The following is a 14,083-nucleotide window of genomic DNA, read 5'->3' as shown; positions in this document are numbered from 1 at the left end:
ATACATGAGGCTCCCGCCTTCTAAAAAGAGGACCCGTCCTTCTGAAGAAGGAAGGACCTGCCTTCTAAAAAGCAGATTAAGCCCTACATTTGTTAAAGGAAAAGAAAAACCACCAGCTTTTCGGAGATCTAGAGCAACACACGAATAGCGACCCGAGTTCCCAGAGCCTGCTGTCGACTACAGGACTGCTGCCCACTGTCCTGTGTGGTGTGAGGTGGATGGGAACACCTCCTCTGTGGCCTCTCCTAAATCAGAAGGCCAACAACTGAATCCACAGGCCTGGATTTCTCAGGAGGGACAATCTCAGCACAGACATTGCTCTATCTCTTCTCCAAACTTTAAAATTTGGCTCTTTTACATTTATTACCACACCAATTCTACCAGCTGACCGTGACTTTGGTTGTTTTATAAAACTCTCCCACATTAACAGTAGAACTTAAGTACCCTTCTACGCTGGACTTTTATTCGCTGAAATGAAAGGCCTCAGATGTTTCCCCAGTAAGAACTAAAAAAAACACTTCATAAGAGTTTGTTCCTGGCATGACCTTAACTTATTCTCAAGGCTTAGTTCATATCTCCTCAAAGAAGGACCCACATGACTCCCCACATGCCGGGAGAGGATGCCCGCCAGTAACTGAGCTGAGACAAGTAACTTACGCTGGGTCTGTTTGGGTTGATTGGTTCTGCCGGGGGGCCGTCCTCTCCGCTTCTTGGCAGGGGGTGGGGCTGGGGTCACAGGCTGAGGCTCTGGCTCGGGTTCAATTTCCACTGCAGGCTCCTCTTCATCTTCATTGTCATCCAGGTCTGGCTCAGCATTTTCTTCTCATGAAATCAGGGAGAACAGGTGGTGTGGGGCAAGGAGAAAAGTGGTGGAAGAAAAATAACACACAAATAATCACATACTCTGTGAAGTTGTTATGTGTTTATTTTCACTGTTAAAAGCCTATTTTAAAAATGCTTTTGCTGGAATTTTTGCTTTCAGCTTAACAGTAAACTGGTATTGTGGCAGAATTAATAAGCAAATGAACTTGACTACTACTATTCATATTTTATGTGGATTGTATTCTCATAGTAACTACTTTATGCCAGTTATAACAAACAGTGTTTAAATTGAAAATAAAACAAATATTCCCTCTACCTATTATACAAGGATAAGGCAGGACATTAAGCCTGAGATGGACACTTGAAGATGTGATCCTGCTCGTCTCTGAGTGGGTGGAAGAGGGGGTGAAGTGTGTGTGTGTCAGGGAGCAAGACTGATGTTCGTGATGCACTGTGAGGTCCTCTTTACTAGGATAAGCAGCAAGAGTTCTTTTAGGATTATTATTGATGGGTTTTTTTTTAAAGATTTTATTGGGGAAGGGAAACAGGACTTTATTGGGGAACAGTGTGTACTTCCAGGACTTTTTTTCCAAGTTGTTGTCCTTTCAGTCTTAGCTGTGGAGGGTGCAGCTCAGCTCCAGGTAAAGTTGCCGTTGCTAGTTGCAGGGGGCGCAGCCCACCATCCCTTGCGGGAGTCAAAACCGGCAACCTTGTGGTTGAGAGGACATGCTCCAACCAACTGAGCCATCTGGGAGCTCAGCGGCAGCTCAGCTCAAGGTGCCGTGTTCAATTGGTGCCGTGTTCAATCTTAGTTGCAGGGGGTGGAGCCCACCCTCCCCTGCAGGACTAGAGGAGTTGAACCAGCAACCTTGTGGTCGAGAGCCCACTGGTCCATGTGGGAATCAAACCGGCAGCCTTCGGAGTTAAGGAGCATGGAGCTCCAACTGCCTGAGCTACCGGGCCCACCCCGATGGGTGTTTTTTTTTAAGGCCAACTTTTTGGACTAATTTATTTCCCAGCTGTACCAGACCCAGTGGGTCCTTCTTAACTCCTTTACTTTCTCCCTAATGCCACAATCACATAAAAGGAGAGGGAACCATTGTAGAAAGAATACTGATGAGGAGCCTGATAATGTGGCTTTGAGCCCCAGGATCTCTTACTCAGTATGAGACCTAAGACAATGACCACAGTGGACCTCAATTTCCTTGTGTAATCTCTAAAGCTCCAAACCTACTTACTGGTGAGATGTGAGGATCAAAAGGGTTGAGATAATGCATGTAACCACTTACACTGTACTATGCAAACACAGCTGTACTGACACTATACATCACAATTTATAATTTGCCCATTATTTCATTTATGCTTCATTACTTCATTTAATAAGAGGTATTACCCTCGTTTTACAGAAAAAGTGAGAGAAGCTAAGTGGTATGTAAGGCACAGCTAAGCCACAGCAGGTGGAAAACAAAACTCAGACCTCAGGTCGGGCTGTCCTGCTGCCCACCCTGTGGGCAGCCAAGGAGCTCGTGACCCGCCCCCACTGCAGTGGCGCACAATGTACCCTGCCTGACTTCCTCCAAGAAGCACAGGTTACAAGCACATTCTTTCTCTGGAACCAAATATTTCAATTTAGAATTCTGTGGGTAAATGCCTGATCTTCAGGACAAAATGGCTTATTTGTCAAGTGACTGAAATCCTAAGTGAAAATGTGGGGGACATACTGGTATGTGGCACTGTGTCAAGAATGAGATGCTTCCCTGTTGAACTTATTCAAATCCCCTACTGCCTGAGTTGGCCCAAAGCCTAGACAACTAAATAAATTCGGTCAGAATTGAGGGGAAAAAGCACACAAAGAAGGTTACTAGGGTCAAAGGCTTATTGACTTGGCGTGATTTTGGCAAAAAGCCTTGAAAATAGCAGTAGACTCTGCTTGTCAATCTCTGCAGATGGCCAATAGGCAGAACTTCTGGGAGGGGACAAATAGGACTTGCTTGGCCTTTGTAAGCAGTGGGATGGAGAACCCAGGCTTCTGGCGGGGAGGGGAGAAACACTAAGTATGAGGACCAGAACCAACTGTGCTCTACAAACTAGCAGCGTAGAAGACAGAAGGAGGAATTGTAGAACTGTATTAGGAACTCTTCAGCTGCAAGATGCTTCTGGGGAAGTACAACTAGGGAGTGAAGCTCGTCTTACTGGGGGATGAACCACAGAAATGACCAGGGCCGTACCATGAGAAAGAAGGGCATGGAGACAACGTCTGTGGCAGAACGAGGGTCTGCAATTATGATCAACTACAGGATCCTCAACTTCAAGGTGATCTGTGGATCTCTGGTGATATTTGGGGCTTTCCGACATGCCCTCCCAACAGTCCACACATTTTCTTAGCGAAACAAAGGGGACCCACAAAGACAGATTCTTAGTAGAGTGGTGTGCTTTTATAAAAATTAGGCACACTGACATTTTAAAGGAGGCATTCACTTAAAACCTAGAGACTGAAGAAGACACTGCTTAAAATACATTTTCCACTAAAAAAGGTGGCAAAAAATAAATTACACTTATGAATTATTCTTATGTTTACTGGATGAATATTCTCCCAGAAAAAGTTAAAGTTCTGAATAGAAAAGTGAAAAGTTTTGTTAAAATAAACCAAGAAGGTCCGAAGGGGACCTTTTTACAGATCTAAATGTAAAAAATCTAGAGCTTTCATGAGCACATTTTACAATAAAATCAATAAAGTGACTCAAGTTCTTTAATGTGTTCAACGAGGAATCCTTAGAAAAACACTAGGCACCACCTGTAATCTGTTCAGTCTGACAGAGCTGCTGGGGAAGCGCATTCCCCAAAACAAAACCCCTCCACATTCCTTCCCATAAACTGCAGTGACAGATGTGTCTTCTCAACTGGGCGTCAGTAGCCCAAATCCCGGCATTACAGAGCCTAACATTCTGGGACTCCTACCTTACCAACACTCTTCTCCCTCCCTCTTCATGAGTCTAACACCTCAAAGCATACCTGCTGCCTGGATTTCATGACGAGAAAGGCAAAAATACCCCAATAGTAGGAAAATAGGCAAAGCTTTAAATGATAAATGGAGAGATTAAGGAAGAGAAAGGCTGACCTTCACGGATTTGATCAACACATCGCAAGGCTAGGCTGACACAGACAGGCAGTCAAACCAGAAGTTGGTCAAGATGCTTAAGCAACCTTCTTCATGTCCATTAGATTCATTGCTCAAATCTAGACCAGCTTCCTAAATGTAAAAGTTATGAACATAGAAAAGAAACTCTGCTGGCCTTAGAATATCACTAATCTGAGTAAACTGAGTAAAGATAGTCATTTTGCTTTGGCTTTAATTGAACATAACATATAAGGTATTATTAAGCAATGGAATGCCATGAGAAAAAACAAATTACCCCAGGAACAAATTGCTGTTGTAAATATCCATACACATTAGGAAGATTACGAGATTTAAAGGAAGAGTGATTGGCCTAATTCTATATTCCAGCACATCCATATATAAACATACTGGAAATGGCACCAAAATCTGCCACTAAATCAAGAAATAAGTCACTTACCACTGTCAGAGGAGTCTTCTTTTTTAGAGCGCATCTTTCTTTTTCTTCCACGTTTACTCTTCTTCGTTTCTCCTCCATTTTCCCCTTCTACACCATCTGGACCAGCACAATTATCAGCATGTCTTGCCATGGTATTCTAACAAAAGGACAAATCCTCTTTCACATTACTAAAAATGTTAAGATCAGAATTGGAAGTTCTCTTTTAGTTTAATAAAATAAAAATATGGGGTATCCATATTAAGTCTGAATGTTAAAGTCTGTAAAGCATGTCTTAAACAAGCTCTCCTCATTCAGGAGAAACGGTCTCCATCTGGAGGGGGTAGTGAGGCAGAGGAAAGAGAGGGAGGGAGGGAGAGAGTCGCTCAGGTGAGGAGGCTGGTCCCAAGTAGAGGGCTCGGCAGCCAGTCGGCAGGAGGAGCAAGGCAGGATTAGATCAGCTCCCGGTGCTGTGCAGACCTAACAGTCCCAAAGGAGGATCCAGGACAGACTTTCTCAAAGACAGGGAGTGCCCCATCAATAGAGGGGCTCACACATGGATACACCACCTCGAGGGGGGAATGACTGGCCCTTCCCAAATGCAGTGTCCCTATGTTGATAACCTCAGCGGCATAAAATGCTCTGCTTGGCAGCGGAAGATCAAAAACACAATATTAAGACCCACAAGAGAGGAAGCACAGCTCTGACTCTTACCCGGCGTGTGAATGTTTTCCCACACTTAGAACAGACGAAGGCCGCAGGGACAAAGTTGGGGTCATGATAGCGTTTGAAGTGCATGTCAAGGAGCTGTTTCTGGCGGAAGGTCTTGTCGCAGTGGCTGCACGCGTACGGCTTCTCCCCCGTGTGAGTGCGCTTGTGCATGATCATGTGCCTCTCCTGGAAGAGAGAGGGGCGTGGGAACAGGCCTCAGAGCCGTCACAGGGCTGCTATCCAAGCCACCACCCGTGCACATGTGGCTGACAGGCTTTTGTCTCCCAAGACTCGTCGAGAGGATCAACTGGTCTTTACTGGGGTACAAAACTGCTGCTATAAATCCCAGTGCAGATATGCTTACTCTTACTGGGCTGCTTCTCTAGATCATTCCCAAGCATCAGGCCCCACGACCATTCTTCCCTTTCTCAAGTGCTGCACTTAACTCCCACAATTCTGAGAAAGAAATCAGTAGTCTGCCTGAGGTAGGGGGTGGGGTGAGGGTGGGCGCGTGTAAGCTGTGACTGAATAAAACATCAGCTGGAGACTGAGATACAATCAACAGGACCTTTGGTGGCATTCCTCATAAATCAGTTTGAAATATTAACCTTAAAAATAGCCACCATACAAAGTATGTACATAAGAACTCTCTAATGAAACCTGACACCAATGAGGCATCAACTGCTTTCCAACTATGAAGGAAAGTCTGCATGCGTAATACCTGTCTGCATGCGTAATCACACTGGTCACACTTAAAGCGCTTCTCGTTCTTGTGTGACTTCTGATGCTGGATGAGGGCATAGCGCTCATGAAACACAGCATCGCAGTATCGGCATTTCTTGCCTTGCTCAATATAGGAATGCTGTTTTCGCAAGTGAACACCTGAAAGTAAAATACAAAGCTCAGTCTAACTTGTGAAAACACAAATAAGCATTTCAACAATAATACATTTCCTTCTGCTTCTTAAAATAATTACTCTGGTTGCTATACAGAAAATGAATTCAGGGGAGGAATAACAACAGATGTGCGAAGACCAGTTAAGATTTTGAAACAGGATAGGTGAGAGAAGATGGTTTGGACAAGCGTGATGGTGATGGATATGGAAGGAAGGGGGAAAACTGATGAGAGATCTAGGAAGTTGAATCAGCAGGATTCAGTGACTGAATATAGAATAAGAAGAGGAAGGTGGATGTCAGGGACAAACTCCTGGTTTCTGGCTTAGAAAACCAAGTAGATGGTTAATGGGACACTTAATGAGACAAGCAATAGCGGAAGCCCAAGCTATGCAATTGTTTTTGGGGAGAGAGGGGTCATAGGAGTTTTAATAAGAGTTTCAGTTTTGGACATGCTGAATTTGAAATTTCAATGACATCGAAGTAGGTATATGAATGGTAAGGGATAGATGGTTATATAAGCCTAACTCAAAGGAAAGTTTTGGAGTAGAGACATAAATTTCGGAGTTGTTGGAATCTGAGTGAGACCATCGGAGCTGATGAAATCACTAACCAAAAAGTAAAGAATGGAAGAGTATGGGTCATGCTTTAAGAAACCTAACAGTTAAGGCCAATGAGAGGGAAAAGGGTTTAAACAAGAAGAGGCTGAGAAGGAACAGTCAGAGAAATAAGAAAGCCAACAGAATGTAGTACCACAGAAGCCAAAGGAAGAAAGCCTTTCAAGGAGGAGGGCCCAGTCCACTACAAGGAATGGTGCTAAGAGATCAAGGGAGATGGGAAGTAGAATGTCAGCACTGTGGGGTCATTAGTAATCTTAGCAAGAGTCACTTTACAGAGAGTGATGGAATATAAGCCAGATGGGAGGAAAATTAGGAACTGAGGAAGGGAGGCTGTGAGGGATGTAACTCTTCATGAGGGTTGGTTGGGAAGGAAATGAGTTAAACCTAGAATGGGCAGAGTTTTTTTTTTTTTTAAGACAGAAGAGATGTTAAGCTTGTTTAGAGTAGAAGGGAAAGATCAAGGAGTGTGAACGTGAAGATGAAGGTGAAGAGGCAATAACTGCCATTGTATAAAGGCTGCCAAGAAGACAGGAGAGTGGGATCAAGGCAAACACAACGGGACAGGCCACGGACAAGAATGACCTACTCTCTAGTAGCAGATGGGGAAAGAGGATGAATGCAAACACAGGTTAAGTTTGTAGGTATGATAACAGGATATTTAGAGTTTCCACCTGCTGCCTGTATTTTCTTGTTAAGTATGAAAAGAGGTCACTTACTGAGAACAGGAAGGCAAAGAGAAAAGGGGAGGTAGAGGTTTAAAAGAAGACTGATTGATCTAACTGTCATACCAGAAACCCAAGCGTGTGTGGCATCAGTGAAGGAGCAAACTCCCTGAGGAGAATGGGCGCACACCTGACAGGACAGTCAGACGGCCCAGGAGCAAGGGGACCCCATTGCATCTGGGATTATGAATCTATGATGCTACCAACCTGATTCAACCAAAGCGGTATCCCCTCAAGCTTACAGAGGGCCAATTCTGGGGAACAAAAATGAGGGAAGGGATGGATCACCTTTCACTCACTATACATGTTAATTATATGAAGGCCTTTCATATACACATGTATATTTCAAATTCTTAGGCCTCAACTTTCTCCTTCTGGTCCTCTGACAGAGTCCTAATTAACAGTAAAAGACTTTCTTTCACGTTATTAAGTACTTGTAATATTCCTGTAAGATAGGTATAATTCCTATGTATCAGCTGAGCGAGAAAAAGGAGGCTGAGAGCCGTGAAGTATTTGGAGGTCAACCTTGACTCTAGTAGGTGTCTCTAAAGCCCATGCTTTCCTGTACCACAAAATGATGAATTTTAATTACTGCATATTAGAGAGAAATCTGGCCTGCTTTAAAAAGGGAACACAAACTTCTTTGGGATTGGTTTTGGAAGATTATTTGCCAGCTCCTAGGCAATTAATAGGCCTCATAAAGAGCTCATTATGTAGGGTCTAAGACATATCATGCAAATATAAAACACCCAAAGTGTTCATTTGCATCAGAAAAATGTATTAACTTTTTGAAAATTGAATAATCCAGACAGTGGCCTAATAGCTCATACACATTGCCATGAGGTATTTACTGGTTTAGATTTTAGTTTCTACACGGTAAGAACAGTAAAACGCTTTCACTTATCAGAGGACAGAATTTCTTAAATCTTTTTAACCAAAGCCTCTTAACAGCAGAGTAGGATGAACACGTGACCAATAGGTCTTATATGGAGCTGAAAGTCCTCTGCATCAATCTCAGTTTCATCTTAAAAAAACATGTCAGTCTGCATTTTGCTCAATAGTCATATTAATATAAAAATAGTTTTATAAGACACTAGCTAAATTGTATAACTCTACTCAAAACCTTTTGAATAAAACCAATGCTGCAGAAAGACAGGCAATATTTATGCCACGGTTTGGTATATTCCTGTTATGAGCTGTACTTATATATTCCCCCAGTGTGAGAAGCATCTCAAGAACTCAAGCCCAGCTTTGCTACTCATAAGCTGTGTTGTGCAGCCTTGGTCAGGACACCTGCTTGAGCCAGGTTCATCACCTATAAAGCTAGAATACATATGCCTTGATGACTTCATATAGTTGTTGTGAAGATCAAATTAGTAAAAAACTACTATTTGACAGCTCCTATGCAATCTGTAAAGTAAAAGGTAATTTGTAAAGTACAGCAATTTATCTAAATGTCAAAATGTTTATAAGAATAATATTCAGGGAGTAATGCATTTTGGACAGAGAACAGACCAGGGCAGTATTTTTTTTAAAAAAATCTTCTTTTAAGTAAGAAAAACCAAGGGAGAAATCCAGGTGACCAAATCTTTAGGTATGGGTCACACTAAACTCTGTGACCTAAACTCACTCTAAACTGCTAAACTCTGACTCTACATAAATTCTAGCTTAATTATGCACAGAAATGTAGTTATCACTAAACCAATAAAACAGCCTAATAACCTAGAGAAAGTACAAATGTTCTGAAAAATCTGAAGTGGACCGACCTTAGTTTGAATCATACTATGTCAGTTCCTTATTTGGGGACTTTAACATTCTGGCTACTAATTAAAGGTATACTGTTTCCTCTCATTACAGTTCCCGTTAATTTACAGATGAGCTATATTCAGGAAAGAATCTTGTGGCCTGACTGCAGTAAGAGAAAGGAGATAGAAAAAAATAGCAGCTAAGCAATGGCTTTTAAGTGGCATGACATTCACATACACAAAACTTACAAAAGCTAGAAAAAGTTATTTATGATCTTCATACTTTCATAAATCCTTCAAAATATTTTTCTTATTTGCCACTAGTTAATTTACTTACCCAAATCACTTTTTCGGGCTATTACAGTGTCACAGTGGGGACAGTGAAATTTGGCCACATTTTCTGTGTGCTTCTGTAAAATGTGCATCTTCATGGTACCACTTTGGGTAAACCGAGCATGACAAATGTAACATTCATAAGGTTTTTCCCCTTAAAAGGAAATACAGAATGAATAAATTACAGGAAATAACTAAATAGTATCATTTAATTGGAGAGTAATTCAGGTGGCAGATATGCAAAGCTCTACAAGTCTTACTCAGGAAGTTCGAGGCTCAGGCCCACTGCCTGGGCTCATGCCTATCTTCAGAAATGGCAAACATGTTCCAAACTGCTACTGCCACCGCTACCTCTGCTCTGCCAAGGAGTTGTACACATTAGAAAGAATAGTTCCTACAGCAATGTTTACCTCTGGGGGAGAGAGGAGATGGGACGACAGGAGAACCTACAGGTTTTTCTTTTAAGAAAAGACAGTACTTAGGAAAACTGAACAAGCTGGGTTAGGTTGTCTACGCAGACTTCTAACAGTAAAAACTTTCCATTCTCCATTGCATATTCAGAACAATAAATTCAGAAGATATGCTAGAAAAGTATTCATCAATTGTATACTTTCATGTCAGCTTCCATTCAGGTAAGCAATGGGGACATGTGGAGGTTTACAGGGTCCCATGGGATACACTGAAAAGCAGTTCACTGATACGACAAGAGGAGAAGTCCTACCTGAATGGGTTCTCATGTGCCTTTTCAGCTTGTATGTGTCCCTGCTGGCATAACTGCACAAGCTGCACTGGAACGGACGCTCTCCAGTATGAGAGCGAATGTGACGTTTTAATTTGCTGACCTGAAACACGAAAGCAACCACATCTCTTACACTACCATTAACACAGACGTAATGTAAGTGCTGTGGGTCAAGCGATTTACCTTTTGAGCACTGAAGGTCTGAATACAGAAAAAGTCAAAAAGATTGTTATTTCTTCCTCTTCGTTATTTGTAATCTTTCTCAAATCCATGTCATAATCCAAGGGAAGAGGGTAAATGGATAGGGGGATACGAGTCAAGACTGGTCATTAACAACTGTTTAAGCTGGATGATAGGTACATGGGGTGTATTATACTATTCATCTACTTCTATATGTTTTAATCTTTTTGTAATAGTTTATAATAATGGTGCTTATTTATGGATAATTTTCATCCAAATCTTGAATCTGAATTAATAAGCACGCGTTTCAATCCCCCGCTTCCCATCATCAGCATTTCCCAGACAGGCCAGACGTGAGCAGCCTCTCATTTACCTTCCTCACTATTCACTATGCTTTTCGTCTCTGTGGGTACCTTTCCCACAAAACGATGACTTTCAAACTTGGTTCTAGGAAGGGCTTTGAACACTAATGTTCAATTTGAAAATTTTAAAAAGCATTCCGATTTCAACAATAAAAAACCCCTTGCACTCTTTAGTACATAGCAAATTTTCACACTGTAAGTGCTTAAACAATGGCCCCAAAATATTACTGAATTCTTAAGATTTGCCTCACACGTTCAAGTCCTATACGCACAAGGATCTATTCTGTCCCAACAAGCTATCTGTTTATTCCTGCTCCAGTATCACACTGTCTTCACTTTAATATATGGTTTTATAACATCCAATAGCACAGCCCATTCATTCTTTTTTCAAATTTTTCTTAGCTAACAGTCATTCCCATTTACTCTTCCAGCTGAAATTTAAAATCAACCTGTAACGTTTATTTATTTATTTATTAAATGTAATTAAAAAAAAAAAGGAATCCTATTTCGAAGCCATCAGTTGGGCCCTGATTTTTTTTTTTTAAATTGGGGAATATTGGGGAACAGTGTTTTTCCAGGACCCATCAGTCGTTGTCCTTCAATCTAGTTGTGGAGGGCACAGCTCAGCTCCAAGTCCAGTCGCCGCCGTTTTCAATCTTAGTTGCAGGAGGCGCAGCCCACCATCCCATGTGGGAATTGAACCGGCAACCTTGTTGTTGAGAGCTCGTGCTCTAACCAACTGAGTCATCCAGCCACCCTTATTTATTTATTTTTACGTCTCTTCATTTATTAATGGCCTTTGGAAATGTTTGTGAAGCTTTCTTCACATAAGTTACCCAGGGTTTTCCGTTGTTCAGTTTATCTCTAAATCATTTCACTGCTATGAGAATTTGAACCTGTTTCCTACTATAAGCCACCGATCTCTGTATATTTACCTTGTATCTGGCTACCCAGCTGAATTCTTACTGCTCTAAGTTTTTTAGCTAATACTCTTGGATTTTCTAGGTAAGCAAATATATCTGCAAGAAATAACAGTTTTGTTTTTTCTATTTATAATTTGTTTCTTATTTTATTCTACTAGCTAGGATTTCTAATACAATGTTGAAATAACAACAGTAAGACTGATGTCTTGTTCCAAATTTTACTGGGAATACTTCCAATGTATAGTTAATTAGGACGGGTTTACTACTGGTTTCCAGTATATACTCCTTATAGTAAAGACATTTTCTTCTACTCTTAACTTGTTAGGACTTTAAACAATAACTGAGTATTGAATTTTATAGTTTTTCAATAATCCATAGAAGTGATCATATGGTTTTTCTTTTAATCATTCAATGTAGTACACACCAATAATTTCCTAATGTTGAATTATCCTTGCATTTTAGATATACTATATTTAGTAATCACCATTAAAAAAATGTATTACTAGATTTGGTTTTAAAAAGAATTGTATTTAGAATTTTTTATTTTCTGTGAGAATAAGATACAGTTTTCTTTTTGATAGAATCCTGACCTGGTTCTAATAACAGGTAGCCTCAAATAATAAAGGTGATAAAATCTTTCATTTTTAAATGTTCTGGGTACAGCTATTTGGTTCTGTGAAGTCTGGTAGAACTTACCTGTAATAACACTTTGGAACTAGTGCTCTTTTTTAATAGGTAAATCTTTCACACTCACTACAGTTTCTTTTGGTGGCAGGGACGGGGAGTGGGAGTGTTAACAATCTACTAAGATTTTCTATCTCTTAAGTCTGTTTGAGTAGTTTATATCCTCATACTGGAATCATGGTCTTCTTAAGAGAGGAACCAATAAGGAGCGGAACACTCACTTCTACGCTGGCGTAATCGCACATGGAACACTTAAATGGCTTCTCATGGGTGTGTTTGTAACGACGATGCCGCACCAATTCTCCACTAGTCACAAAGGCCATGTCACAATCTGGGCACTTGTGAGGACGTGTACCTAAAAGAAAGGGGGGTGTAACAGGAAGACAAGATCAAGGGCACAGCTAATGACAGAGCTCAACTGCTGAATAAAGAGAAACCCTGGTCACCTCACCAACCATGCACTAGCATGACAGTAGCTCTGAAAGCTATGAGGGGCCTGGCTCACTTTACAACACTAACCCTAGCATATTAGAAACATGCACTAAATATTTAGTTTCTCTTAATTACCCATTTGAGCCTGCCTTTGAATAAAAAGTCCTTTTTACCCCTATTTTGTGGATATTCTCGTCAACGTGGATTAGAAGTCAATAGAAACACCCTTCTTTTTCAACCCTTGCTAAAAAATACACACCATCTTTTAAACCCCAATGTTGTGTCTAGTAGGGGTCACAGCACAGCAATTTGACACGATGCCTCTGCATCTTACTGTATTATGACTGTACACACAGGGCCACTGGGCTGTCTATATTCTGACAGACTTTTTCTTTTTTAAAAAATACAAATATAACAGCTGGACTTCTATATAAATTTGTTTTGATGAAGAATTCTAGAGATTCACCAAAGGCTTTACAAAGTAGTATCACCTTTATGTCATTTAAACAGATCACTTTCATACAGCCATGTCTAATATTCTGTGCTATGAATGTCAAGTCATGGAATTTCTGAACATTTTTACGAACTAATAATATATATAACCCTCTATATTTCTTGTCTTTTTTTCCCCTTTGACAGAATCTTACTGTTTTTAATATGTCTTCACATAATAGTCCCGTAACTGATTACTTTTAGCCACTTTATATTTTGAACACTGCACTGGAAATATCATGCCCAGGTAATGATAATAAGTAGATAAAGCTGACAGCAGGACACAGTGCTGTTTTTACAAAGTATTATTCAGAAACTAGGGACCATCTGTAATTGTGGGCTGCAGGAAAAGAGGTGACAGCAAGGTAATCCCAAACATCAAAACCAAAGAAAGGCTATCTCTGAGAATGGAATTAGAGTTACAATGTACTGAGTGGGAGCAGCCACATACAGAAATGATTCTCTCATAGACTGAGAGAACCACGGAGAAGGAAGGTGATTGGAGTATGATCATAACTAAGAAGTTCCAAGGAATGTTCATTTGTTCAATTTGCTTCTTTAGTACTACTGAGGATGTAGTTCCTGTCTATGAAAAATGTATAGTCTGTTAGTATAGAAAGATAAGTGAAACAACAGTTAACAAGAGAAGAAAAGCAGCATCCATTTCTCTTAGGACAGCCGAAAAACAGGAATCTCCAATGTTTACCTAGTACTGTCTAGGGGAGAGAGAGGCTTGCCTCTGCTAGACACAGCATGGCCATTAGGGAAGATGCGGACAATGCGGTGGAACAGATATTTTCAATGGGCTGCACCATGTGACAACCTATGTCCCTCTGCTCGAGGTCCATGCTCTCACAAGTCATCTTTCTATTGT

The 14,083-nt window shown here is 40.9% G+C and overlaps 1 protein-coding gene across 4 annotated transcripts in view; it reads right to left on the bottom strand.

Annotated features, from left to right (window-relative positions):
* CTCF (CCCTC-binding factor) overlaps window positions 1-14,083 on the bottom strand; it is a 44,121-nt gene that overhangs the window by 2,017 nt on the left and 28,021 nt on the right. For all 4 annotated transcript variants that reach the window (XM_033127325.1, XM_033127326.1, XM_033127328.1 and 1 more), the window contains 7 exons: window positions 12,507-12,640; window positions 10,119-10,239; window positions 9,402-9,551; window positions 5,806-5,966; window positions 5,088-5,270; window positions 4,398-4,533; window positions 658-819 (listed from right to left, as the gene is read on the bottom strand). In XM_033127325.1, the coding sequence (XP_032983216.1) occupies window positions 658-819; window positions 4,398-4,533; window positions 5,088-5,270; window positions 5,806-5,966; window positions 9,402-9,551; window positions 10,119-10,239; window positions 12,507-12,640 (1,047 nt within the window). The remainder of the gene's footprint in view (window positions 1-657; window positions 820-4,397; window positions 4,534-5,087; window positions 5,271-5,805; window positions 5,967-9,401; window positions 9,552-10,118; window positions 10,240-12,506; window positions 12,641-14,083) is intronic.

Source organism: Rhinolophus ferrumequinum, chromosome 15 (genome assembly GCF_004115265.2).
Source record: "Rhinolophus ferrumequinum isolate MPI-CBG mRhiFer1 chromosome 15, mRhiFer1_v1.p, whole genome shotgun sequence".
NCBI lineage: Eukaryota > Metazoa > Chordata > Mammalia > Chiroptera > Rhinolophidae > Rhinolophus > Rhinolophus ferrumequinum.
The sequence above is the reverse complement of the archived record's forward strand: the minus strand, read 5'-3'. Positions and strand labels throughout refer to the sequence as shown.